Source organism: Gorilla gorilla, chromosome 19 (assembly GCF_029281585.2).
Source record: "Gorilla gorilla gorilla isolate KB3781 chromosome 19, NHGRI_mGorGor1-v2.1_pri, whole genome shotgun sequence".
Classification (NCBI taxonomy): domain Eukaryota; kingdom Metazoa; phylum Chordata; class Mammalia; order Primates; family Hominidae; genus Gorilla; species Gorilla gorilla.
Window position 1 is genome coordinate 91,549,907 of NC_073243.2, and position 26,843 is coordinate 91,576,749.

The 26,843-nt window shown below is 36.1% G+C and overlaps 2 protein-coding genes across 3 annotated transcripts in view; both read left to right on the top strand.

Moving 5' to 3' along the window:
* Positions 1–25,297, top strand: part of LOC134757554 (nuclear pore complex protein Nup50-like) — a 96,449-nt gene extending 71,152 nt beyond the window's left edge. Inside the window, 1 exon segment of the mRNA XM_063700456.1 lies at positions 23,730–25,297. Within this exon segment, the coding sequence (XP_063556526.1) occupies positions 23,730–25,297 (1,568 nt within the window).
* The window catches only part of CDH18 (cadherin 18), a 1,104,389-nt gene that overhangs the window by 248,688 nt on the left and 828,858 nt on the right, over positions 1–26,843 (top strand). The window contains exon 1 of one of the 2 annotated variants that reach the window (XM_055367737.2): positions 23,777–26,257. The exons of the other annotated variant lie outside the window; for it this stretch is intronic. The gene's annotated coding sequence lies outside the window, so the exon portion shown is untranslated. Of the gene's footprint in view, positions 1–23,776; positions 26,258–26,843 lie in introns of those variants that run through there. 2 annotated transcript variants of the gene reach the window in all.

Genomic DNA, 26,843 nt, shown 5'->3' on the forward strand with positions numbered 1-26,843 from the left:
GAAACTTTCATAAGTTGAAAGTTTTAAAATGCAAATATTGGAACTACCTAAAATTCAATAAAACTTCAAAAGAAATAGATCAATAGTGATGTGTTATCTGTGTGCCTTCGTTCATTCTCTTTGTTCCTCCCATATAACTCTCTGCACTTACTGTCTCTCTGGCTGACCTGCATTATTTAAGGCCCAGTTCATTTGCAACTCCTCATTGAAGCCCTCAGGAATGGTTTATAGCTATTAGCTCCTTTGTTTTGGGGAGGTGGATATTAAAACAGTTTATGCTTGTAAGGATAAACCTGATTTAGAGGTTCAAGTAAATAGCTAATATTGTTTATTTTTAATAGTTGCAAAATTGGTTTTGGGGGGGTTTTATTTCTGAGATGAGATCTTACTCTGTAACCCAGGGGAGCTGAAGTGCAATGGTGCAATCACATTGCAGTCTGGACATATCCAGGCTCAGGTGATCCTACACCCTCATCTTCCCGAATACCTGAGATTACAGGCACAAGGCACTATGTGCCACACTAATTTTTGTTCGTTTTCACCATGTGGCCCAGACTGGTCTTGAACTCCTGGGCTCAAGGGATCCACCCACCTTGGCCTCCCAAAGTGGTGGATTACAGGTGTGAGCCACCATGCCTGACCCGGTATGGGAATCAAAAAGTGATTGAGGCAGGTCTCAATGGAGTAGAGGTTTATTTAGCCAAAGATGAGGAGTAGGCTGTTTATGGGGTGAAGGAAGAATAGTCCACATTAGAGACTTTTATATCTAATAATATTTTAAATTTATTAAAAGAAATTCTCCTAATTCTCCCCAACACATATAATCTCTCTCTCTCTCTCTCTCACACACACACACACACACACACAAATGGCTTCTCCAACACCTCAATAAAGCACAACCCGATTCTTTCATCTTGTCAGATACTCCAGACTCCTCTCTTTTACTCTCAACATGATTAGACCCAGCAGGACATGCTGTTATTTCTGTCTGCAAAACAGTGAAAATTAGTCTTTCTCAATGATGCAACAGCTACTTTGGTCAATGCCTTCATCTCTTCTCAGCTGGACACGGTTGATACCTTCCTTACTGGGCTTTTTGAGTCTTCTCTTTGGTTTCCTGATCTTGTGCTAGGCAGAATGAACCTCATTCAAACCTCCCATAACGTGTCATCACATCGTACAGAGTCAAAACCTAAGTCCCACAAAGCCCCTACAAGGCTTATTTCCTCCCTCATTATGCCTCCTGCTTGATGCTTCATCACTCTTCCCTTATTTCTCCGTAGCAAGGTGGACTTCTTATTTTCTAACATGCTAAGTCTCTATTCCCCAGGACTTTTGCATTTGTTTCCTTTGCCAGCTATAAAAACCCCACATATTCACATAGTTATCAGTGTTATTTCCTTCAGACTTTTTCTTTTATCTCAACTTTATTAATATTATTGTATTGTTATTATTGTTATTATTTTCGTAGAGACAGGGTCTTGCTCTGTTGCCCAGGGCAGTCTTGAACTCCCGGCCTCTAGTGATCCTCCCACCTTGCCCTCCCAGAACTTTTCTCTAAGGTCACATTCCCAATGAGGACATTTCTAAGACTTTCACTGTCCTATTACTCTCTAAGTCCCAGGGATACCTTAGCTTTATTTTTCTTATCAGCGTCTGAAAATATGCATACTTCAACTTCTTTGTTTGATTATTTTTCAGAGTCTTTTCACTTGGATGGATAGGAATTGTTACCTGTGTTGGTCACTGCTATATTCTCAGAACTGGAAGAGTGTCTGAGGAGCCACAGGAGCATCTGTCACCTGTGCTTTTTCCAAACGGGCTTTTGTGAACTTCGGTATTTAAAGGAGCAAGAGCAAGCAGGAGGGAAAAAAGAGGGAGAGATAGTAGGCAATGAGGCAGATGGTTACATTCTCGTGAGGCTCTGTTTTGCCATAGTAAATCTACTTTTTAGAAGTGAAAGAGGAAGCAGACGAAAAAGTCAATTAGGCACTGTCATTTGCTCAGTAAATCTACATTTTACATAAGATAAGTAAGCAAGAGAGAGTAGAGGAAATGAGGCTATGATACAAGTTGTGAAATTACAGCTATGTGTTTAGGAACTAAAGGAAAGCAGTTTTTGTATGACTCAGTTCCCAAGCTGAACTTTCCCTTTGGCATAATGAGTTTGGGGTCGCAATATTCAATTTTCTTTCACAGGTTTAATATGATCTATCTTTACCAAAAATATAAGTTTGTAATACATAGTTATAGCTCCCTGAATTTTAATTTAAAAAGTAACTATAGCTACATATCTGCAAATATAATATCAATCATACATGTAACCGTGTGGTAAATACACTTAACACAGTGTGTTTTAACATGGGTCAGAGTACATTCACCCGTCTATGACACTCTCTGTCATTTACAGAAAGTAGTTGTTAACTAGATCGTGCAATTATTTTTTAAAACTGTAACATATATTTACATTCAGTTTCAAAACTTAAATAATGTAAATATGTGGCCAGGCCTGGTGGCTGAAGCCGGTAATCCCAGCACTTTGGGAGGCCAAGGCTGGCAGATCACAAGGTCAGGAGATCGAGACCATCTTGGCTAACATGGTGAAACCCTGTCTCTACTAAAAAAAATACAAAAAATTAGCCGGGCGTGGTGGCGGGCACCTGTAGTGCCAGCTACTCAGAAAGCTGAGGCAGGAGAATGGCGTGAACCCGGGAGGCGGAGCTTGCAGTGAGCTGAGATTGCACCACTGCACTCCAGCCTGGGCGACAGAGCGAGACTCCGTCTCAAAAAAAAAAAAATGTAAATATGTTTAATATTTTAAAAATTCCATCTACATTGCCAAATGATTTGATTCAGTCATTTTTCCTCTAATCATAGGTCCCTTGTTGTTACCCACTTGTTTGCAGCTGAATTTAAGTTTGTAGTTAGAGAGTTGGGTAAAATATTCAAGAGTATATGTAAAGACTATTGGGAATAATATAATTTTTAAATGATAAATGATACTTTAAAAATATATAAGTGGTAACAGGCCATTAGTGTAGATAATCACCTATACCAGGGATTCTCAGATTTGTTTGCACATTAGAGTCATTGGTATACTTCATAAAGATCTAGAAACCCCATGTAATACTGATAACTTATAGGTACAGTACTGGCACATCCTAAGTGATGTGAATGTATAAAGTTGAGAACTAATGACTTGGATGAGATTTTAGATGGTTATTAGAGCTATCACTGAGAGTGAGATCTTGCAGAAAGAGTATCTAGAGTAAAATGTGAAGAGGTCTCAGAAATGTGCCTCAGCATATTTAAATATGGGAGGAAAAGTATGAGGAAGCAATGAAGACTAAGAAGAGGCTCTCAATAAGGTTGGGGGAAATTTGTGAAATGACACCCAGGAGCCAAGAGGGAAGGGTGTTTCTCACTTTTCACAGTGCTGAATGCTGCTGAGAGTCCTATTACAATATAGGCCAATGTAGATGTTATAGATGGCCTTGGGATAACTATATGGTTGTGAGCAGAAACCAGACGTCAGAGAATATAAAATGCAATGAACAGTAAATACGAACAACCATTGGAAAGGATGATTGTAAGGGAAAGAAGGTGATAAAGTGATACTCAGCTAGAAAATTGAGTTGATTCCTGAGAAAGTGGTTTTTATTTCTTTTTTTTTTTCTAAAGACAGAAAAGAAAAGCACATAAATGCTGAAGTAGTGATCTAATGGACTGAAAATAAAAGAGAGAAGGCAAGCATGATAGTAAAAAGATCCCTAAGAATGAGGGATGGGTGGCAGAAGGGTGTGGTCATAGGGTCACAGTGGATGAAGTTGGAGGTAGAGAAATGTTTGTTTTGCTCTGATTATTTATTTTCTGTCATTTTGCTGTTCCATTGAATTAACATGTAAGACATGATACGTGTATAGACTACGGAACAAGTTTTTAAAAAAGGAGACACTGTCTTATCTCTGTCCACAAGTGGGATACAATATACTAGGAAAGGCATACCTAAGCAAGTTATTGCGATGTGGTAGAAATTGCAACAGAAGCCAAGAGGATGGAAGGGTTCAGTTCTGGGGGGATTCAGTTCATGGAGGATGGCCATACAAAGGAAATTTATTAAAGATTGGTTTAATAAAACAGAGTAAAGGTATTCATCGGAGAGAAGAAAACTATTAGTGACTATTTTTCAATGTCTGATCATTGCCAACGGGGAACTAGAAACTTTACAAACCTTAAAAGCATTTGATTCTTTGAATACCATGGGTTAGGTGTTATTATCATTCCCAAATGATAGATAAAGCAAGCTTGGGCTCAGAGAAAGTAATTTTTAAAGGATATAGGTTTTAAATGGAAAATCATGATTCTCATACAAATATAAATAGAAGGTGGCAATTTCAACATATTCATTAATAAGGGAACTAATAAGATGTTACAACTGGTTCTAATTTAAAGGTGTATACACACATACACATAGAAAAGGAATGCTGAAATCAATGTATAAATAGATGCTAAGTTGCCTTCTGTTATAGTTTTGTTTTGTTAGCTAAACTGTGTTTTTTGGTGTCAGACTGTTCCTTCACCAGGTAGAATTTGTATGTCTTTGGACTGTAAACAACATAGAACCTTCTTACTACATTTTACCCTCCCCTCACCTATAGAAACAAATAATTGAAAGATTATGCTAAATGATGCCTTGTTTTTTTCAATAAAGACTCCCATGAATATTTGAGGGATTTTTTTAGAAGTCTGACACAATATTTCCCCCTACAAATGTTTTGTTTTGTTTTGTTTGAGACAGAGTCTTGCTCTGTTGCCCAGGCTGGAGTGCAGTGGCCTGATCTCAGCTCACTGCAAGCTCCGCCTCCCAGGTTCATGCCATTCTCCTGCCTCAGCTTCCCGAGTAGCTGGGACTACAGGCACCCGCCACCACGCCTGGCTAATTTTTTTGTATTTTTGAGTAGATACGGGGTTTCACCGTGTTAGCCAGGATGGTCTCGATCTCCTGACCTCGTGATCCGCCTGCCTCGGCCTCCCAAAGTGCTGGGATTATAGGCGTGAGCCATCGCGCCCGGCCTTCCCCCTACAAATGAATTGCTCAGCTTTCAGAGATAATTAGAGTCTGTATTCTAAAAATACAAAATCCACAACTGCACACTGATTTGAACTGATCCAGTGTGTTACACATTGAGTGGTGGTGGGTTGGGTCTTCCCTTTTAAATCGATGTAGTATATTTGGAAAACAACTAGTTGATTTTAAAATTGTAATCTTAAAACCGTTGAACTTTGGGCACTGGCAAAAGTAGGATGTGTGAAAGAAGATTAATCTGCCACTTTTATGTCATTAGTATGTTACTCTAATGACACTAAGTGACCTGCTTTCCATAAGGTCAGCTATACAAACATTTACATAGAATATTCTGTTATGAACTTTCAGGTGAATTAAGATATCGAGCGCAAGAATTCTGGATATTTGAAAGAAAAATAATTCTTATATCTGTGTTATGTATTTCCTATAATGTCTCTGGTGCTTAAAAATAATTACAACAAAACATGTTCAGAACAGCAGTTGCTTACTATAGCACTTAGAGAACAAAATGGATCACACTTCAAATGCATAAATGCAAAAGAACTAAGATAGTTTAGTGCCACAATATTTACTGGAATTTGAGAAAAAGAACTTCTCTCTGGATATGATGTATACCAGAAAGCCACAGGGTGATAATGTGGTCAGTTAGGCATGATTTTCTATTTAAACTGAGTTGAAAAACATATGTTACTATCTGTGTACTCTACTGAATTTCAAACACACAGAACAAACAAAACAGTACTTCTGATAAAAGTAGCTCATGCACTGTTTAATGCCAAGTACATTGTCTTGAAACAGAATGAAATCACTTGCTTTAAAAATGTATAATATAATCTCTGAAAGGCAAATGCTATGTCAGTCACATAAATTATAAATGAAGGACCCAAGTTTAGGACTCAGGAAAAAAATAAATCTTGATACAGTCATCACAAAGAGTACCCTTTCATGTAATTTTTAGGCCTAGAGACAAGGGACCAATCGAATATTAGTATAATGTACTTAAGGCTGTACTGCTAAGTTGTATTCTAATGAACAAATACAAGATTTAAGACATTTCATTGTGATGATTACAGCTAGCCCTAAAATATGTTAATTTTCTTCCTGCTTAGCTTGTTTTCAAGTGCTTGATTCTTTTCATTCACCATGTGAATTATCTTTAAGAATGTGTTCACAACTGAAATTAAATACAGACCATATCCAGGTCATATCATTTTAACCTGCTTTTTTTTTAAACCTATTCCATTAATGCCATATTCTTTGTTGCACCAAAGGATATTCTATCTAGATTTTTATATTAAATATAATACTGGTTTACTTTTCATGTTTTGACATTCAGTCTCACAAAAGGAATTGGTTAACGGCAAAAGTCTTGCAAATTCTCTTGATTATTCTATTTTCTTTAGATACTTAGCGTAACACATTTCTTTATGAAGACAATAATTTCAAAGTATCACTATGAAAACCCAAAGTAGTTAGAATTGCTCTGTCAAGCGGCTTTTTGTCATTCATTGTCTTCTTTGAAGAATTATATTTTTTTTTCTTGCAACTTCAGTTTAGAACCTTCTAGTTAATAACTCATCTTGAATTTTACAAGAGAGACTAGTCTAACATAGTTGACATCTATTGAGCGCTTTTGTGCCAGGCACTGTTTAGTACTTTATATAAACAATCTCATTTATTTCTTACCATGACACAATGATGTTGTTAACATGTAAACTGAGGAAGAGAAAACTGAAGCGTCAATACTAAAGGACATTTTCCAATGTCATTGAGTTACTAAGATGCAGGGCTGACACACTCCTCATATCTGCTTGACAAGAACATATATCTTGTTTTAATTAAATTATATATAATGACATGTGAGCAATTTTTGTCTATTTTCTGGGATCTTGAGCAACTTTAATTTTAGTTATCATTCTCTTTTATTGTGGATGGCAATAGTTATAATAATAATTAATATCATTATGAACAACTGGTGTTTGGAATGCACTTAGTCTGCTCTTATTGACTCAGCTGAAATCAGTGGTTTCCATTCAGTGATGCAATACAACATCACATTCTCAGATTCTTCTTAACACCTGAATATTTAGGTTTACAGTAGGAAGATGAAATCCATCTTCCAACCATGCACTCTGTTCCTGCATACAATGCTGTTGTGCCATGAGACTTTTCCTGCAGGCTTTTTTTTCTAATTAAAGCCTGTAACCACAGATATGTTCTCTTAGCCAAGCATCTCTATGCTTGGGTAAAATGAATTTGAAATATATCAATTAAGCCTTGAAAGATAAATATATGAAAAAGTAAGCTTTGGGCAAATTTGTAAAAACTGAAGGATTTGCTCTGCTCATGTTAGGAAGATGAGAACAGGGTTGGACATTGGTCTTGCTTGATAATAAGTAAATTATCTTTGGGGCTTTAAAAGTTTCTAGTAATGATTTTGAGTGCAATGAATTTTTTCTTTGCTTTGCTTTCTTTGGATGTACAGGGGACAATAGCTATGATTATGTCAATAACATATCTGAAGGAAATTATGGGAAAGGAAATGTTAAAAAGAAAGAAAAAGGAAAGAAAGAAAGGAGAGAATAAAGGAAAAGGAAGAAAGGAATGGTATAGTTTTGTGGAAGCAACCTTGAGACAGTAAATTTAATAATCACAGAAATGAAATAGAAAAGAGAATAGTACTTTTTTATACAAGAATAAAGCTTTTAAAAAAAGTAATGTGAAATGACATTTCCATGAAGGAAGCTATTTCTTTTTTCCTAAGTTTCTGCTTGACTTTTCCTTCCATTTGTCCCAAGCTAGAAGGAATTGGGTAGGTGAAGGAGGCTTATGGCTGAGAACAATAGATACTAATTCTCATGTTATCTGGTCCTTGGTGTCTGACACTCTAATTACATCCAGTGTTGCAAAGGAAGTAAAACATGGCAAGGGATCAAAGAGATTTTGAGTCTGAAGAAGATGGAAGTTTAGGAAACTGTGTTTTAGCAAGCAGTTGATGGTACCAGGCATGGATTTCTGCCTCTTCTTCTCCTTGGTTGGAGAAGGCTCTAGAGAAAATCTTGTTTTAACATGAAGATGTTATTCTATATATAAGGAATTAACACTCACTTGCTGAGTTTGCAGAGCTATGAAATCTGTAAAGTATGTTTTGTATTTCCAGCGGAAAAAGAGAAAGCCAAGGAAAGAGAGGGGATAATGGAAAAGAGAGGATACAAGTGGAGACTTCCATAAAATGCATACAGGAAGGAGTGAGTTTTCATTGGTTAAAAGTAAGCCTGAGCTGGCTATCCATGCACCGCCCCAAACAGCTACAATAGGTTTCCCAGGGGACAAAAAGACTCCTGTACATACTATGTACAGGTTCTGGCCACTAGAGTTGCCCGCAGTGCAGTTGGCTGAAGGGTGGCCGTGGTTGTTCTCCATCAGTCCCCTCATGGGCCACAGGAAAGAGCCAGTATCCTGGGATCAAAGATGAGAAATCTTTGCAGCAGCTACGAAGCTGGGTCTCTGTGTCTCACCTTGGAGACAGGACTAAGGTGTGTTGGCCCCTTTGCTATACAGCAAACTTCTCAGAAGGAGGACTATGGAGAAATGGAGGAATCTCAGGGAGAAATCTGGGGGCAGTGAGTGAGATAATGATGTGTAAAGCTGACTGACTGTTTACCTCATTGAAGCTATTTTAGAAAGAGAGTGAGTGACTAGAATTTCTTAGAACAACATTCTATTTTCCTCTGCCAAGAAATATGATGGCTCCAAACAAAAAATTAGGTTCAGTTAGGGAAAGAGTTTCAGGTTTCACACTTCAGGATTCTGACTGCCCAGCTCATCCCTGTCATAGTTCCTCAGGGACACTTTTCTTTGACCCACCTCAGTGGGTCTTTTTTTTGTGTGTGACAATGCTGAAATGGTCTTACTCTTTGTCTGATTCTTAGAGAAAACCAAGGTTTATCTAAGTAAATGTACCTTAGATAAAAGAAGAATAGAGAATTTTAAAGTCTTTGTAGCTCTTGATATTATTTTATTAAAATATAAATATAATATCTCAAAGATTCTTAAATCTATTTTGCCCCATCAACAATCCATCCCAACAAGCACATTCAGATCTTTATCTAGAGATACAAAAATATGCTACGGAATTACAATGGCAACACAAAAGGGAGCAATATTTATACGGCACAATTCACAGTAGCAGAGTGGCATTGTGTCCTTAGCATCCTGATATATCTAATGCAATGAGTCTTTGGAATCAGAGAGAATATAAAATTCATGCAGACATATCAAAAGACTAAGTTTGTTAGGTATTTATCAGGTTAATTAAAGTGTATTATTGGAATGTAGAATTACATAACTTGATTAGAGTACCAAACCAGGAGTGGGAGACAGAGCTGCATACAGTGACTCTCCCCAGAAATGATTAGTTCTCTGACTGTTTCTATATATAGTGTTTTTCCAGTACTTTATAGTTTCTCTGCTATAAAATTGGATGTGCAATTTTTGTAGACCATTTCTGAGAAAGTCATATGGATTATGAGATCTGGGTATGAAAGCTGAAAGAGGCTGAGTAGCTACATGTACCTCAAATTTTAATTCGACACTCTTGTCTGCCATGTGAATTCATCAAGATTAACATGTTTTGTGGTTATGCAAGCTAAATCCCTAAAAATGCAATTTATCTGAAACAAATAATGTGTTAACTTTGATCTATTCACAGGAAAATATGAAAACGTATTTAAAATACAGCAAATATGAATATAAAATACAAAAATAGAGGAGTTTTATAAGAGAAGTAACGAATACAGGGAGGCTTATGGAAGAGTCAGCCTTCATATTGAGTTTTGAAGTGTGAGAAGTGTCCAGTGATAGGTTTGAAATTGAATCAAAAAGGTATAGAGGGGAGAAAACAAGCAAATATATTTGGAAAAAACTCGTAATTTGGTTTTAACTTAATCACAGATCACCAAAATTAAAATAGTAGAAGGTTGGTAAAACAGGGTGAGCTTCAAGTGCCAGGTTAGCATATCTGCACTCCATCTGACCAAAGGGAAATAATTGGGGATCTCTAGCAAAGAAATGACAGAAAAAGTACTGTGTGTCTTAATGACAGATGAAGTCAACATGATGGTTAGAAGTCAGAAAATGATAGCAGGATCGTGAGGAAGTGATAAAAAAGACCCATTTTCATGAGATGAACAAGTAGACTGGGGTCCAGACTGTGGGGTCCTATTCCAAGTAGAGCAGCCTAGGGCACAATAAGAGTTTTTCTAGGGTCTGGATGCCATGGGTGGAGAGGGAACCTTGTAGGAAATAGACAGAAAATCTGATGTTGGAAAGGTGCTGAATTAGTTTGTTCTCACACTGCTATAAAGGAATAACTGAGATGGGGTAATTTATAAAGAAAAGAGATTTGCCTGTATACATATGTAACAAACCTGCACATTGTGCATATGTACCCTAGAACTTAAAGTATAATTTAAAAAAAAAAAAAAGAAAAGAGATTTAATTGGCTCATGGCTCTGCAGGCTGTAAATAAAACATGTCACCATCGTCACCATCTGCTTGGCTTCTGGGGAGGCCTCAGGAAACTCACAGTCATGGCAGAAGGTGAAGGGGAAGCTGACACTTCTTACATAATGGGAGCAGGAGGAAGAGACAACAAGGGAGGAGGCCCCACACACGTTTAAACAAGCAGATCTCCTGAGAACTTGCTCACTATACAGTACCAACAGGGCATGGTACTAAACCATTCATGAGAGCCCCACCCCCATGATCCCATCACCTCCCACAAGGCCCCACCTCCAAAACTAGGACTACAGTTCTACATGAGATTTTGTTGGGGACACAGATCCAAACTACACCGGGCACTTTAGAGAGGTTTTACTGCTTTATAATCTTAGTGGCATCTTCGGACAATAGTCTTTTTTACACACAAGTGCCAGTAACTTTTTTGGGAGTTTGTAAATAAACTCCCACTTTGGTAGAGTAAAAAGAAATGACAAACAATAAAAATAAACCTAAAATAAAGATCGTGTGACTTATTTCTCTTTTATAACCTTGAATTTTCCATTTCTCACTTTAAGTTAGATCAGCATTTCCCAGAGGTCCATAGTGTTCCACCAGGTGCTAATAGATGTTACAAAATGCAACAATTCAAACAAAACATAATAGCACCTCCATGCTCAATAAAGTTGTACAAGTTCTGGAGCAAAAACTATATAGTTTTCATTACTCCAGTATCTTCAATGACATTAATAAACTACTTTGTATTTTAAAGTCCAAGTAGAGAATACACTATGCAGCAGTTTACAAAATTAGTTGAACATCGAAGTAATTTTGTTTTATTTTTTAGTAGAACATTGCATGGGGCTAGAAGTTCTCAGAACATTTCCTGAAACATTAGGGACTTGCAACCATGCTAATCATCCCTCTGGGAGGATGTTTACGTTTGTGAGTAACTATAACGCTTATCAACTGCAAAATTTAGACCATGTCACATGATCAACATAATCATCTCATGTTATATAGTAACTAAAATGTGTTATTGTCATCCAAGATTATAATTTTGATATATGCATAAAAGCTTATGTTGAATGTAATTTGTAAGCATTAGTCAAAGATAATTTCAACTAATATTAGGCTTATTATTCAAAGCACATGACTATCTCAGTTAAGTACACTCTTTTGGAAATTGTTTATGTAAAACAATGAAAGATGATTTTGCCCCCATATAGATATGTGTACTACTGAAAGTATAACATGTAATATTTAACTTACAAATATATAATATTGAATTGTTTCTCTTCAAAAGCCAGAGCACAGAAATAATAACATGTCTTTTTAAGATGGAGAAACTACAACAAATAAAGATTTATCCTCAATATAAACTTTTAAAACAGGTGCCTTCATTTTGGCATGAACTCAATTTTTCTTCCAAGTCAAAGAATATGAAATTGCATTTAAATAAATGCTTCTTTACACAGCTGTCAGCAAAGACTTATGCTTTACCTAGAATTTGTTCTGCTCTGACATTTGCTGAAATTTAAAGATGTGCCTGGACATTTATTGTAGGAATATATGCTTCTCAAAAAAAAGATAAAATTCTAAAGGCAAAAGCAAAAAGTTTAATTGATTTATAATAGTACATCTTGAACAAAAATGGTAGCTTTACAATTTATTTTTTATGATTAATAAAATATTAATTTTTCTGTATAAGCCTTGGTTTTATTCTCTTTTCATTAAATCTGTGGCTCCCTTCTGATTCCTTATGTTTTTATCTTTATGAAAACTCTACCATTCTCAAAATAAAATGGGTCATCAAAATCTTGAATAGGAAATACAATTGAGTGCATAAAATATCCAGTAATGAACATATGGCACATCATAAAACTTGCTTAATAGTCTTTTCAAGGCAGAACACTGGTAAATAATCATGTGTATTTTGTAAAAAGAAAAATTATGTGTAAATGCTAATAAATAAACAATAACTAAAATACTATTTAGACTACTCTCCTTTTTCCCCTTCTATAACTGTCTTTACTATCATATCTCTCTTCTACCATCTCCTTTCTGTTGTCTTCTTTCTTCTCCAAGGTCAAAATGCATATCATTTCCAAGTTAAATGTGAAGCTCTAATTAGTGGCTTATCTCATTACAAAGCCAAATAATTTTCAATTAATTCAAACTTAATAAATTTGACAGCTTTCTATTCAGAATAGCACTGCCTCAATTACAACTGTGTTTTCACTAAGTTTAAATAATTATGTGTATTCTGCAATGTAGAATTTATATTTTTAAGAAGATCATCACTAGCCAGGACTGGAGTAATCTGAATACAATAATATTAGAATATCTACTTGCAACCACAATATTATAATCACTTAAATATTATGTGATAATAAGAGATCTTAAATTTCAAGTTTCAGCTGTTTCTCAACATCATTTTTCTGGTTTTTAGAGTCACTTTCCACATCGATAATGTCATTTACACAAATTTATAAATTCCCAGTCACATCACAATCAAACAATATTTAAACTCATGGATTTAACAATTTTCAAAATGAATAAAAAGTTATCATTATATACTGGAAGTGTATTAAATCTTGAAAGCTTCTTCTCATCTTATTGAAAACAAAAATTAATCCTTAGAGTCTGTATGTCTTGCCAAAGCTCACACTGCTAGTTAGAAGAGTCAGGATTAATGCTGTCTTCTATTTTAATTGTTGTTTTGATTGTGTCATGCTTGTCTAGAGTTTAGTCATTAGGCAAGTATTCATTGAGACCCTAATATGTGACAGGCACTATTCTTAGTTCTAGGAATGAAGTCATGAAAAACAAAATCTGCACTCGAGGAAATTACATTCTTGTCAGAGTCAGAGAGACAAACAGTAGGCAAACCAAAAATAAGATAATGTTTAATCAGAAGTGATAAGTACACGCCCATACAGCCACATAAGCTGGAGCTATGATCTAGAGTTACTGGTTATCAAAGTAGCCTTTGTGAGACTTAAATTATGAAAAGATGTCAATCAAATACAGATCTAGAGGATGAGTGTTAGAAGCACAGTGAACTAATTGCAAGTGCAAAATCCACAATGTGGGAATGACCTTAAGCATATTTTGGAGAAGCAAGTTGCCAAGTGCAGTATAGTGAATTGGAGGGAGATTGGTAAGAGGTGAAGTCGAAAAAGGATGCAGAAGGCAGATCATAGAGAGCTCAGTAGGCCCTTGTTAAAAGTTGAGCTTTTACACTATAGGATTTAGCATAGAGTTTCAGGACTCCATGATATTAATTAGAATACTAAGCACAAAGCAAGAGAATACAATAATATCACTTTTTTTCTTCTAGAAGACCATTGGCAAAGGCCTGGAGAATGGATTTTAGGTAGAACAAGGCTGGATCAGAGAGACAATTAGGAGGCTATTGCAAATGATGATAGAACACTGAGCTAGAAGCAATGAAGAGTAGCATTGTATGGATTTATGATAGAGTTTGGAAATAAAGCCAGCAGAAACCAGGAGAGTGACAGAAAGAAATAAATTATGAGCTACTCCTAGATTCTTTGCTTGAGAAATTGGGTAGATGGTAGTGTCTTTAACAGAGATGGGAGGAGACATGCAAGTGAATCTTGTTACTTTTTTTGTTTGTTCCTAAACATATTATTGATAAAAATAATTATGCATATAAGCACAGTGATATTTTTTGCAACCGTTTATAAAACTCTATTCTTGATCTACTGTCAAATTAGTAAACACTGCTGACATTAACACAGTGGCTACTATTTTAGGTAAATAATTGTTCTATACTTCATATTTGATTGTGAAGGGAATAAACATTATTTATGAAGAATGACATTGTGAAATACTTATTCTTTAATAAATTTCTCATCTTTTTTGTATACATTCATCTAGAAATCTTTAGATGATTATTGACTGTTTTGTGTATTAGTTTGTAGAATTCAACTTAATACATTCAGAGAGGGTATGTGTTAATAAAAACGTCAATATAGAAAAGAATGTATGATGTGTATACTTAGGCTTTTAAAAAAGTGGTAGCACATATTAATATTCCCATCTATCAAATAAGCTTAAGCTCTGAGCAAATGAGCGCTATGCTCAAAAACTAATGGGGTCCATGCTAGTAGTTCTTAGTAGGCAAAATACCACAGATCCTTTATCAATAACCTAGATGCATACCCACAGATACCCCAAAGTAGTTAGTTCTTTCATTCATTTTCATCTAAGCTGATGTGACTGAATTGAAATTTTTTAAATCAGCAATTCCTCTCTTAAGGTGCATGCAGGAGAAAGAAAAGAAATGAGTGGATGGCTCAAATGTATATGGTGAAACGAAATGTTAAAGAAGACAGATAATTTATAACTATAGTGGGCACTTTGTACTGGAGTTTATGTAGAATATCTTGGTTATTATTTTCTTGAGTTGAAGAACCTCAGACTTTAGTGAGCCTAAGGCCATACACCTTCCTGGTAGCAAAGCTAACACAGAAACTCAAATTCTTGAATTTCAAGTTAATGGAGTCAAGCAATATTAAAACAAAATATAATGATTAAGTATAATTTTAGGCAATAATTAATAAAGGTTCTATATATGACACCTATGGTTTTGCTACAAAGTATCCAAGAATCCTAGAAATTGTACATAAATTGTATGTAAATTTTTAAGAGGATTTGCATATTCTATCACATTGTTAAATATACTCATTATCCCAAGTAAGTTAAGATTCATTATCTTAAAGACAAAAAAAAAAGTAAGTAAGTAGGGATACATCAGAGTGCCTGTGAAAATATGTAACTCGTATTTTGGCAGCAATGTATATGTTGGTCGCCTTCTTTGAGTACATAATATTACCCAAGGAAATTTGAAAGATAATTACATGTAGGTGTATGCATATGTGTGTATGATTGTGTGCATAAAAGATGTATGTGTGTAAAACTGTAAACTACAAATTCATATATCTAGTTTTTTTCAGATATATACACCCACACAAATAGAGAAATAGAATATCAAGCCATGTTCTAACTGTGCACTGTCCCTCATTTCATCTCTAAAAGGAGGCACTCAGATAACAGCCATATTGCTACAGACTTCTCTCATAATCTCTTTCGGGGGCTGTTTGACACTATTTTCCTGAAAACCTGATTGTTAAGCATGCTCTGTTTACACAATAAACAATTGCAGCACAAATCTAATCTTCAAAAATTTTATGTTAAAGTCAGTGGAGGTACTTTATTGAGTCTATTTTTAATACAGTTTTACATCAGATATGTGGTTGAGAAAAAAACATAAACAATAAAGATGTTTTAATTTCAGAAAAGAAATGAAGATCAAATTTACTTGAAACTAACCAAATCAAATGACAAAAAAATCAGTTTCTATCCCAGTTCTGGCACTAGTGTTATAGAAGAAGGGGAAGTCAGTAGAAAGAGAAATGACAGAATGAGAACCATCTCATTTAAGAATAAAAGGTTTTTGTTCAGTGAAGCAACATATATAATAGGAAACACTTTAAAATACCCAATTAACAACTCTGATACCTGAAAAATCTATTGACTGCATAACTAATAACCATGACTTAAATTGTAAACTTTTTTCATGTCATTGAAGTTAAGCAGGGAATTGTTTTATCAACACAAAATTATTTATCCTTGTTATTTACCAAGAGCGTATCCATTGCATGTGTAACTATAACCTCCTGAAAAAATAGGATTAATTCATTTTCTCAACCACTGTTTTAAGCACCTGCTATTTAAATATTGTTCTAGCACTGCAGATTACAATTATTCATATAATTGGGGGGATTTAAAGAAATAAAAAATTAATAAGAAAGAATTGATTAAAAAGAAGAGAATACAAATGACAGGAAAATGGCTTAAATTTAGAAACAGGAAAAACTATAGTGAATAGCCTTCAGATTTGGGTAATAAAAAGAGGAAATTTGAAAAATAGTAATAGATTTTCTAAGGGTCTTCTAAACTATCTTTAGGACTAATAAATATTGTAAGTTGGGGAGTATAAGGATATGAATTTTGATCAAGTTATTAAAAAATTAGTAGTCACACAGAAGACTTTGGCTTTGACATGGCAAACTGTAGAAAGACCTGGGCAGTTTTCAAGGAAGGGCTAAAATGTGGTATGTGAGTGGGACAGCATTAGGCACAGTAGGTTTGGGAGTTATAAATCAGCAGGTGCTGCATGGCGTCTGTAGGAATGAACAGCTGAGCAAATCATCATTTCTTCATCCAAATGCCGAGAACCTAATAAGTGGAAAAAAATGAACAGACATAGTCCCCTTATGGTGACTTTTTGTCTTCTATTTTTTATCTGCTTTTAATTTTAACATTAAAATTTTTAATTTAAAAGGAAGCCATAATGTATTATCTTGCTCATTTAATTAATTACAGAAGTTAACAATGAGAAAGGAATGAAAGAAAGTCAAGGTAGGGTCAGGGTAAGTTAGGTTATACTGCAGAAACAACCTTACAGTTTTCATGGCTGATTACAATAAATGTTTGTATCCTGCTCATCATACATTCACTGTGTTAGCTGAGGACTTTGTTTCCTATTTTGTTACTAGCTAAGCTAATGAAGCAGCCATTATCTTGTGAGTTGACAGTTGCTGTGACAGAGGGAAAAAGAATACTGACAATTAGATATAACATGGCGCATCCGCTCAAAACTCATTGAATATGGCTAATTGTACCCACCATGCAAAAGGAACCCATATGCAAGGGAGTGTGGGTGGATGTAATCCTGCCATGTGTTCAGCAAATAGGGAAATAGAAGTATTTCCTCAGCTTCTACAATGAGATGGAGTAAGACTCCTTCAAAGAAATGTGAGACTGGTGAAAGGCTTTTTTTTTTCAAAATGTTAAAAATAGTGTTTGATAGCATGTGAAAATAATGGACTATCATACAATAATTTTTTTATATTATTATACTTTAAGTTCTGGGGTACATGCGCAGAAAGTGCAGTTTTGTTACATAGGTATACACGTGTCATGATGGTTTGCTGCACCCATCAACTCATCATCTACATTAGGAATTTCTCCTAATGCTATCCCTCTCCTAGCCCCCCATCCTCTGACAGGCCCCAGTGTGTGATGTTCCCCTTCCTGTGTCCCTGTGTTCTCATTGTTCAACTCTCACTTATGAGCGAGAACATGCGGTGTTTCGTTTTCTGTTCTAGCGATAGTTTGCTGAGAAGGATGGTTTCCACCTTCATCCATGTCCCTGCAAAGGACATGAACTTATCCTTTTTTATGGCTGCATAGTATTCCATGTGTATATGTGCCACATTTTCTTTATCTAGTCTATCATTGATGGACATTTGGGTTGGTTCCAAATCTTTGCTATTGTGAATAGTGCCACAATAAACATACATGCTCATGTGTCTTTATAGCAGAATGATTTATAATCCTTTGGGTATATACCCAGTAATGGGATTGCTGGGTCAAATGGTATTTCTAGTTCTAGACGCTGGAGAAATCACCACACTGTCTTCCACAATGGTTGAACTAATTTACCCTCCCACCAAAAGTGTAAAAGCGTTCCTATTTCTCCACATCCTCTCCAGCATCTGTTGTTTCCTGACTTTTCAGGTAGAAAGGCTTTTTTTTGTTTGTTTTTGTTTTGTTTTGTTTTTTAAGGGTCAGGGGTGTATACAATATTGAATTCAATGTCCGGTGAATTTAATAACTTTTCTAAACTATTCAAGGATGATCTTTTGAATGTTGTTATTAATATAGGGATTGAAGACTCATAAAGTGGCTGGGATATATATTTGGTTGTTACTGGATAGAATTTATAGATAAAGTTGCAGAATGGGGATTTACTGAGGGCATGACAATTCAGAGAGACCAGAAAAACAGCAATGACAGATTGCAGTTGGTGTTGCAATGAGGAAGAGCAATTCCAGTAGTCAGAAAAGAAGACAGAACAATGTGGACAATGCATTCAATGTATCTTACAAAGAAGTGTTTCTAGAAGTAAGTGGCACAGCATGTCAAATACTAAAACAAGTTGAATGAGGGAGAAAATGTTAATGGAATTGGCTTATAATAATATCTAACATGCAATCAACACTTACACCGGTCAGACCCCACTTTAAGACATATAAATATGAACTCATCTCACTTTTAGACTCTTTATTACAGATGAGACATAATGAGCAAGTAAAAAACCCTGAGGTCACATGACCAACAAATTGCAGAGACAGAATTTGAACCAGACATTCTGGCTGCAGAATTCTGGTCTGTTCTTAATCACTATTTTATATTTTAATGTGTGTTTCTAGGTATATTTCCCCCAATTAAAGCAAAGATAAAATGTGGATTACAAACTAGTGATAATGGTAAATGGGGCATGGAGACAAGTACAGTCTATATACTTGTGGAGTTTAAAAATAAAACAACACAGATATATCTTACATTATTAAATTAAAGCTGTGTTAAGATAAGATTGAAGTTTTCTGACCTGGTTTGTTTTTAGAAATAAGTCATTTAAACATCATTACTGGAAAATAAAGGAGAAAAATGAGTTAAACCTCGTAGAACACCCACTATTTTAATGTATTCCATTAAACATTCAGTTATTGAATTTATTGAAACAGACACCTTCCTCAATTTGCAGAATATTAACAGCATCACAATTCACAACTAGGTTTTTTTGGCTTCAGAACCCATATTCCTTTCACTGTGCCAAATCGGGACACACAGTGAAAAAAACTATTAGTGAGTTTTTTTATGTGTTTAATAAAGGGATAGCAACTTAGATAGAAATACTAGAATTCAGTGAAACAAAAGAAACATTTTTATTTTTTTCTGAAACTGAAAGTAAAGATACAAAAAGTATAGAGACAGAACTCTGTCAATTTGACAATGGCTATATATGCAGATGCATGTGAAATTAATGACAGTAGTAAAACAAACACTGACTACATATTTTAAAATCATTTGCTACCCAGCTATGATGTCCTCAAAGTAAATGAAGAAATCTCAATATGAGTTGACTATAATTGCTTCCAAAAAATGGCTGGAGATATTTATGCTCCGCTAAAATCTGTCACATGTCCATTATGTAGTGATATGTTAACTAGCTTACATTTCTTTTTGTTTGTTTGTTTTTTGAACAAGTTAGGCAGCAGTAATTGTCTTCAGTTATCGTCTGATAGGAAAAAATGTATTTCCAAGGATCATTCTTACAATTAAATTATCATGTCACATGTGGGTTTTGAATTTATGTGTTTTTTTCTTAAAATTATTTTAATCTATATTCTCTTTTGTTATTGTTGTTAGTACCAAGAGGACCAATTAAATTTTCTGATTCTTTGGACATGTTATTTTTAAGACAGTGTGCCATGGGGACGAGGGCATAGATGTTTCTAGCCTATTTAGACAATTAATATTCTGAACTAGGCTTGCATTAGGTGAAGAGGCATAAATGAAAAGAAAAAGGGAGGAAATATATTTGCCAAAGCAAAATCCCACATGCTTCTCTGTTTCTTCCTCCCTCAAGAGTGAAACAAGACAATTTTCTCTATAACTTGTATGAGATAGAACAGTAGCAGTGTGATCTGTCAGTATGATGTTAAGCATAAGAAATTTTTCCCAGAGCAGCTACCTCACATACGCATGTCGATGTGTGTACATGTGTGTTTAGTTTTCTTATTATAATTCCCAGTATTCTACACTATTTGATTTAACATTTATGATTAGAGCCAATCCTCTATCCAGTGTAAATAAAATAAATAAATACCCCAATTTTAGTGCTCTAATGTACGAAAATCAAAACCTTATATGATTAAAGGGGTATCTGTAATCACTGAGTCTTTGAGTTTTACATACAACAAAATGTCAGATGATAGAGAAAATGCCACATAATTGTCTATATCTAGGTATATCTGACCTTGGTTTTCAATGTGGCATAGATACAGCCATTTACAAATGAAATGATTTAGGTCATTGCCCACCAAATTCTTGGAACTTAATGATTTAGAAGAAAGATGATAAACATGTAATGTTTTGGCAACTTCCTTGCTTGATTTCTAATGCTTGTTTACCTTAATAACTTAGTAGGTTCTTTTATCATCATTTATCTATTCTCACCGTTTCTCAACCCTATTAAATCAATGCAACTACTTCACCTCTCTGTTTTTGTTTTCACACAGAATTTTTTTTTTTTGACTGAGTCTCGCCCTGTTGGCCAGGCTAGAGTCCAGTGGCACGATCTCCGCTCACTGCAACCTCCCCCTCCCGGGTTCAAGCGATTCTCCTACCTCAGCCTCCCAAATAGCTGGGAGTACAGGCACCTGCCGCCACTCCCAGCTAATTTTTTGTATTTTAGTAGAGATGGGGTTTCACCGTGTTGCCCAGGCTGGTCTTGAACTCCTGAGCTTAGGCAATCTACCCACCTCGGCCTCCCAAAGTGCTGGGATTACAGTCGTGAGCCACCACCCTCAGCCTTTTGGCTACGATCAAGTGTTAGTATCTATTCTTATCAGTTTAACAAAAATGTTTTAGAAGTAGAACAAGAATTTTCATATTGACTTTCCACCCATTGCAATTTAACAAATTTAAACTCTAAAGAGTTTGCTATGAAATATGGTTTGAAAACCAGTAAAAAAAAAAAAAAAAAAAAAAAAAAGCAGTAGTATTCAAAGAGGCAAATAATATGCTGCTTTGGGGAAAAATATTTTCATTCTAATGTGCAGTTTTTAATCTTAAAAACACAATTTAGCTAAGAACAATAAAAACAAATGTTCCTGTTTCTAAATTAAATTGTTTGCATTAATGTTCATATATGTGAAAATATAAATGTTTAAGGTTAATGAAGGACTAAAAGTGACCATTGTAAAACAAACTAAGACTAATAATATTAGACCCTGTGTCAGCTGAGACTCTGCCATAAACAGAAATATTTTGTAAGTTTTAGAGACATATTAGGAAGAGTTTTTAATAATAATCACACAATAATCACACTGTATTTTATATCTTGGCTATGACTTGGGATATTGATGCTTAATCTGAAAATAAATATCAAGGGAAATGAAATATTGTTTAATTCCATTTCAGGTTCCATTTTCCAAGTAATTTTTACCCTCCAGATGGTAGGCAATGCATGCCAGTGAAACACAATGGAAGCAGTCCACTTTAATCTCCTAAGGCACTGCTTCTTCTTTTTAACATGTGTGAATTCATGTCTTCTCTAGTGCTGTTCTAACTTTAATTCATATTGTTTAGAGTTTAGTTTTCTTTGATGTGACAGAAAAATCTGCAAAAAGCATATTAAATGTTATATGTCTCTTGTTGACAAAATATCTAAGGTAAATCTATTGTCTTCCCCTAACTACTCCATAGGCTACTAACATGTCTCCCCACATATACTCTGCCCTCTAAGATCCATTCTCAGTGCTAAAGCCCAAAATGTTATTTAAAAAAAAAAAAAAATCTATTGGTGTCATCCCCTGTCAAAATTTCCTCAATGAATATCCATTGCTCTTAGAATAAAAGATCTCATCTCGTTCTGTACTTCCTGAATTTGCTCTGCAACCACACTGGCTTTCTCTCTCTCTAAGTTGCCATGCACATACTGCCTTAGATCTCATTATATTATATAATTTGTCCCATCTAAGCCAATAATATTTCAGGAGGCTATCCCTCATTTCCGAGACTGTCACATCTTCTTAATATGTCCCATATTTTCCTCATAAGATATCACAGTTGGTAAATATATATTGAGTAGAATTTCTATTTGAGTGATTTAAATGTTATTTTTTCCTATAACTATGGTATAAATTCATTGAGAATTATTTCAAGTTATTCAACAAATTTGATTATACCATAAGTAAATTATCACATGTATTAAATCATAAATTATTAAACAAATTAAATCAATAAATTATTCCATAATAAATACGGAAAGTAATATATCAATCACTGATCTTTGTGTTTTCCATATAGGGAAAAATAGACGCATTAACAGAGATTTTAACCCTCACTGTTAAAAACATACCTTTGTGATTTCCCCTTAGCAGGACTCTGGAAAGTCTTCCAGACCAAAAAATTTGAGGGACTAATGGTTTAACTATGTCCCCAGTTAGAATTGTCTCAATACAAACATTACATTTGATTTAATAAAATGCTTACTTAAATTTCAATTTATTCAAGTATCAAAGTAGTTTATTAGTGAGTTAAAGAGTATGACTAACATATGCAGCCATTTGTTGAGGCAAATCCTATCGGCAGAGTATTAAAAGCCAAGAGTATAGGGAAGGATGGTGGATTACGGAGACAAAAGCAAAAAAATGACTATGAAAAAGGCTACTTTGAGTTCGGGATTTTCTGGGCTAAGCAATTTCTAAAGAATATTCTTAGCAATAATATTAACAACATTAATGTTACCAACAATTATTTTTCTGTAGAGTATATTGGAAATATGAAAAAACCTGCTATTGAATAGGACTGTGATCTCATAGAAGATGAACATAACACCAAAATGCTGTAAAGTCATAACACAGAATGAAACAGAGTAATTTATATTGAAGCATTTTCTATGTATTTTCCTTTATGTTTTGATCCTCATGGCCTGATAAAACTAAAACCAGAATTAGCATTTGTCTGGATAGAATTTGAGGAAGCAAGGCTGTGTGTAGAAGTCTTCAAAAGTTCTGATCGCACTATCTCTTTTACTCAGCAAACGATTTAACATGTTCCTCAAAACATGTCTATATTGTTATGATAAATTGTATATATATGCAGCTACAGTAATATATTAAACACATTATCCAGCATATAATAAAATAGAAATGTAAATATGATGGATTGAAATAAGTTGAAGTTTTAATATAGGTACCTGTATACAAGTGGAAAATTTTAGCATCCTTTGTGTGTTCAACCCAGTTCAGAACACTGTAGGGGCGTTTCTTGCCTCCCTTTTTTTCGAATTGGTTTTGAGGGTAGATTCGAGTTACAAAATGGCCGCCCAAAGCGTGTTCGGCGCGGTTCCCACAGCGGTCTCCTGCTGAACCGGCGCGCTCTCGCCGCCTCACTGCCGAACACAGCGTGAGGATCTCCCCCCCGCCGCTTCCCCCACCCCCCGGACATGGTGTTTGAGTCTCTTGGGTTTGCCGAGCACCAAGTCCTCTGAGGCCCGCAGCGCAGGACCGGAAGCGGCCGAGCGCGCTCAGCCCCGCGACCACCAGCCGCTGGAGACCCCTGCGCCGCTGCGCCCCGGGTTTCGCGGCACCCAAGACCCAGCGAGTGCAGCGGCGGCCGCCGAGGAGGTTCGAAAACGCGGCCAAAAGAAATGCCGAGAAGGAACTGACAGATAGGAATTGGGATCAAGAAGATGAAGCTGAAGAGGTGGGAACATTCTCTGTGGCCAGTGAGGAAGTCTTGAAGAATAGAGCCATAAAGAAAGCAAAGTGCAGAAATGTTGGATTCGAATCTGACAGTAGAGGAGGCTTTAAAAGTTTTAAAGGTTTAGTGGTACCTTCTGCAGGAGGACGGTTTCCTGGATTTGGTAGTGGTGCTGGAGGGAAGCCTTTGGAAGGACTGTCGAATGGAAACAACATAACCAGCGCCCCTCCCTTCACCAGTGCAAAGGCAGTGGCAGAGCCCAAGGTAGCCTTTGGTTCTCTTGCTGCAAATGGCCCTACCGCCTTGGTTGATAAAAAAGTTTCAAATCCCAAAACTAATGGGGACAGTCAGCAGCCCTCCTCCTCTGGCCTTGCTTCCAGTAAAGCTTGTGTCGGAAATGCCTATCACAAGCAGTTGGCCGCCTTGAACTGCTCCGTGCGGGATTGGATAGTGAAGCACGTGAATACAAACCCCCTCTGTGATCTGACACCTATCTTTAAAGACTATGAGAAATATTTAGCAAACATTGAACAGCAACACGGGAACAGTGGCATGAATTCTGAAAGTGAATCTAACAAAGCTGCGGCTGAAACACGGTCTCCTTCCCTTTTTGGCTCAACAAAATTACAGCAAGAGTCAGCGTTTTTGTTTCATGGCAACAAAACCGAAGATACACCTGATAAGAAGGTGGAGCTGGCATCTGAAAAGAAAACGGACCCATCATCACTAGGAGCGACAAGTGCCTCATTTAATTTCGGCAAGAAAGTTGATAGCTCTGTTTTGGGCTCATTAAGCTCTGTCCCCCTGACTGGATTTTCATTCTCCCCTGGAAACTCCAGTTTATTTGGCAAAGATATTACCCAGAGTAAGCCAGTCTCTTCACCATTTCCCACTAAACCATTGGAGGGCCAAGCGGAAGGTGACAATGGTGAATGCAAAGGTGGAGATGAAGAAGAGAATCATGAGCCACCCAAAGTAGTAGTTACCGAAGTAAAAGAAGAAGCTTTTTACTCCAAAAAGTGTAAACTATTTTACAAGAAAGGTAATGAATTTAAAGAGAAAGGCATAGGTACTCTGCATTTAAAACCTACAGCAAATTAGAAGACACAGCTTTTGGTGCGGGCAGACACCAATTTAGGCAACATATTGCTGAATGCTCTGATTCCACCCAATATGCCACGTACGCGAACAGGGAAAAATAACGTTTTTATTGTCTGTGTTCCAAATCCACCAATTGACGAGAAGAATGCCACCATGCCAGTCACCATGTTGATTCGGGTAAACACCAGCGAGGATGCAGACGAGTTGCACAAAATTTTACTGGAGAAAAAGGATGCCTGAACACGCGAAGTCGGCTGCGGAATTATTGCCAAGTTGCTGCTTCTTCCACAGTCCCTTAAACTTAGTTTTTCTTCTCTTCTTTAACATTCTAAGAACTTATAGATAACTTAAAACTTCTGAGAGGAAGATTAATGTGGCCAATAAAACCTTTAAATGTTAAGTGTCAAGAAACCGCACTCTCCCTTCTTAAGAACTGCCTAAAGTGTAAAATACATTTGAATGCAATTTTTGGAAGATTTTTTAATGTTCGTTTGTTTATTAAACTAACCCTAAGTGATTTCTTCAAGGACTGCAATCAGGGTATCAATTCGCTTTCCGAAAGTCTCTTCCAACCCGTGGGTTTTGGGGTCCACCGCCATCACCAGAGAGGCTTTTGAACAGGTGCCTGGCTGTGTTCAGAAGGAAGCTGGCCTGTGTGCTTCTCTCCGGTGGGCTCAGCCGACGTGTGAGACTTGTTCTGTTACCAAATGAACCGGGCTGCGACGCTGTGACAGGCGTTTGTCCTCTGCTTTATTTTTATTTTGAAGCTAAAATGTGAGTACTAAGTGTTAACCTCAGCGTTCGAATCATTGGCCTGTAACCCTGTGGGCTGCTTCACGAGAATTCAGGACCTGCATTTTCATTCTAAAAAGAAATGAACAGCTTGTGAAGGAGTTTTTTGGCTTTGTCGTTTCTATTCATGAGGTAGTGTTACTTCTTTATCCCCCTAAAGGCAAAATGAAGATAAAGGGGGATTGCCAGGAATGGGTTTAAAAGCACAAATTTGGTAGCTTATCATTTATACCATGGAGAGTGAACCCTTACGAAATGAAAGTCAAATGAGACCATCCTAGAAAAAGAAGATGCTCATAGACATTTGTACCATGATCAACCCCACGCATATGAAAACTGTGACCAAGTGACGTGCCTGGAAGCTTTGACACACGAGCCGTGTGAATTCACTAGGAAACATGTAATAAGGTAATGGAAGAGAAAATCGTGTGTAAATTTTGCCTTTAACTTTAGACAGCAGTATATTATACACTTAATATCTGAAATATTTTTACTTTTTTAAGAGTAAGATTCCATATGTCTGTTTGGAAGGGATCCAGGGTTATGCACACGAATATCCATGTCACTTCTCCAGAGCTGTCGGGTAACTAACACGAGCATTCTTTGAAGACTCTGGGCACATGAATGAGATACAGAATTGAATGTTTAAATTTCCACTTTGATTCCTCATGAATCATTTGAGACTAGTAGCAGCTGATCTTGTGTACAGGCTCAGGGTCAGTGCCCAGCGGCTCACGTGTGTGTGTTCTGATCTTCAGTGAGTAGCGCATTCTCATTTAGAAGAGTAGTCAGAATAATTGCGGACGGTACAGTGGCTTTTTAAAAACTACAGTCTTTAGGTGTAAGGTTTGGGGCCGGGAGCAATTTTATGATCAAATATGATGACTCCTAAGTACCTGAGGTGTGATTGGGCCAATGTTGTCATGACGTTCTTGCTCTACTTTCAGTGTTTTGATTCCACGGGGAGAATTTGGCCTAGTGTGTGGCTTTGGAT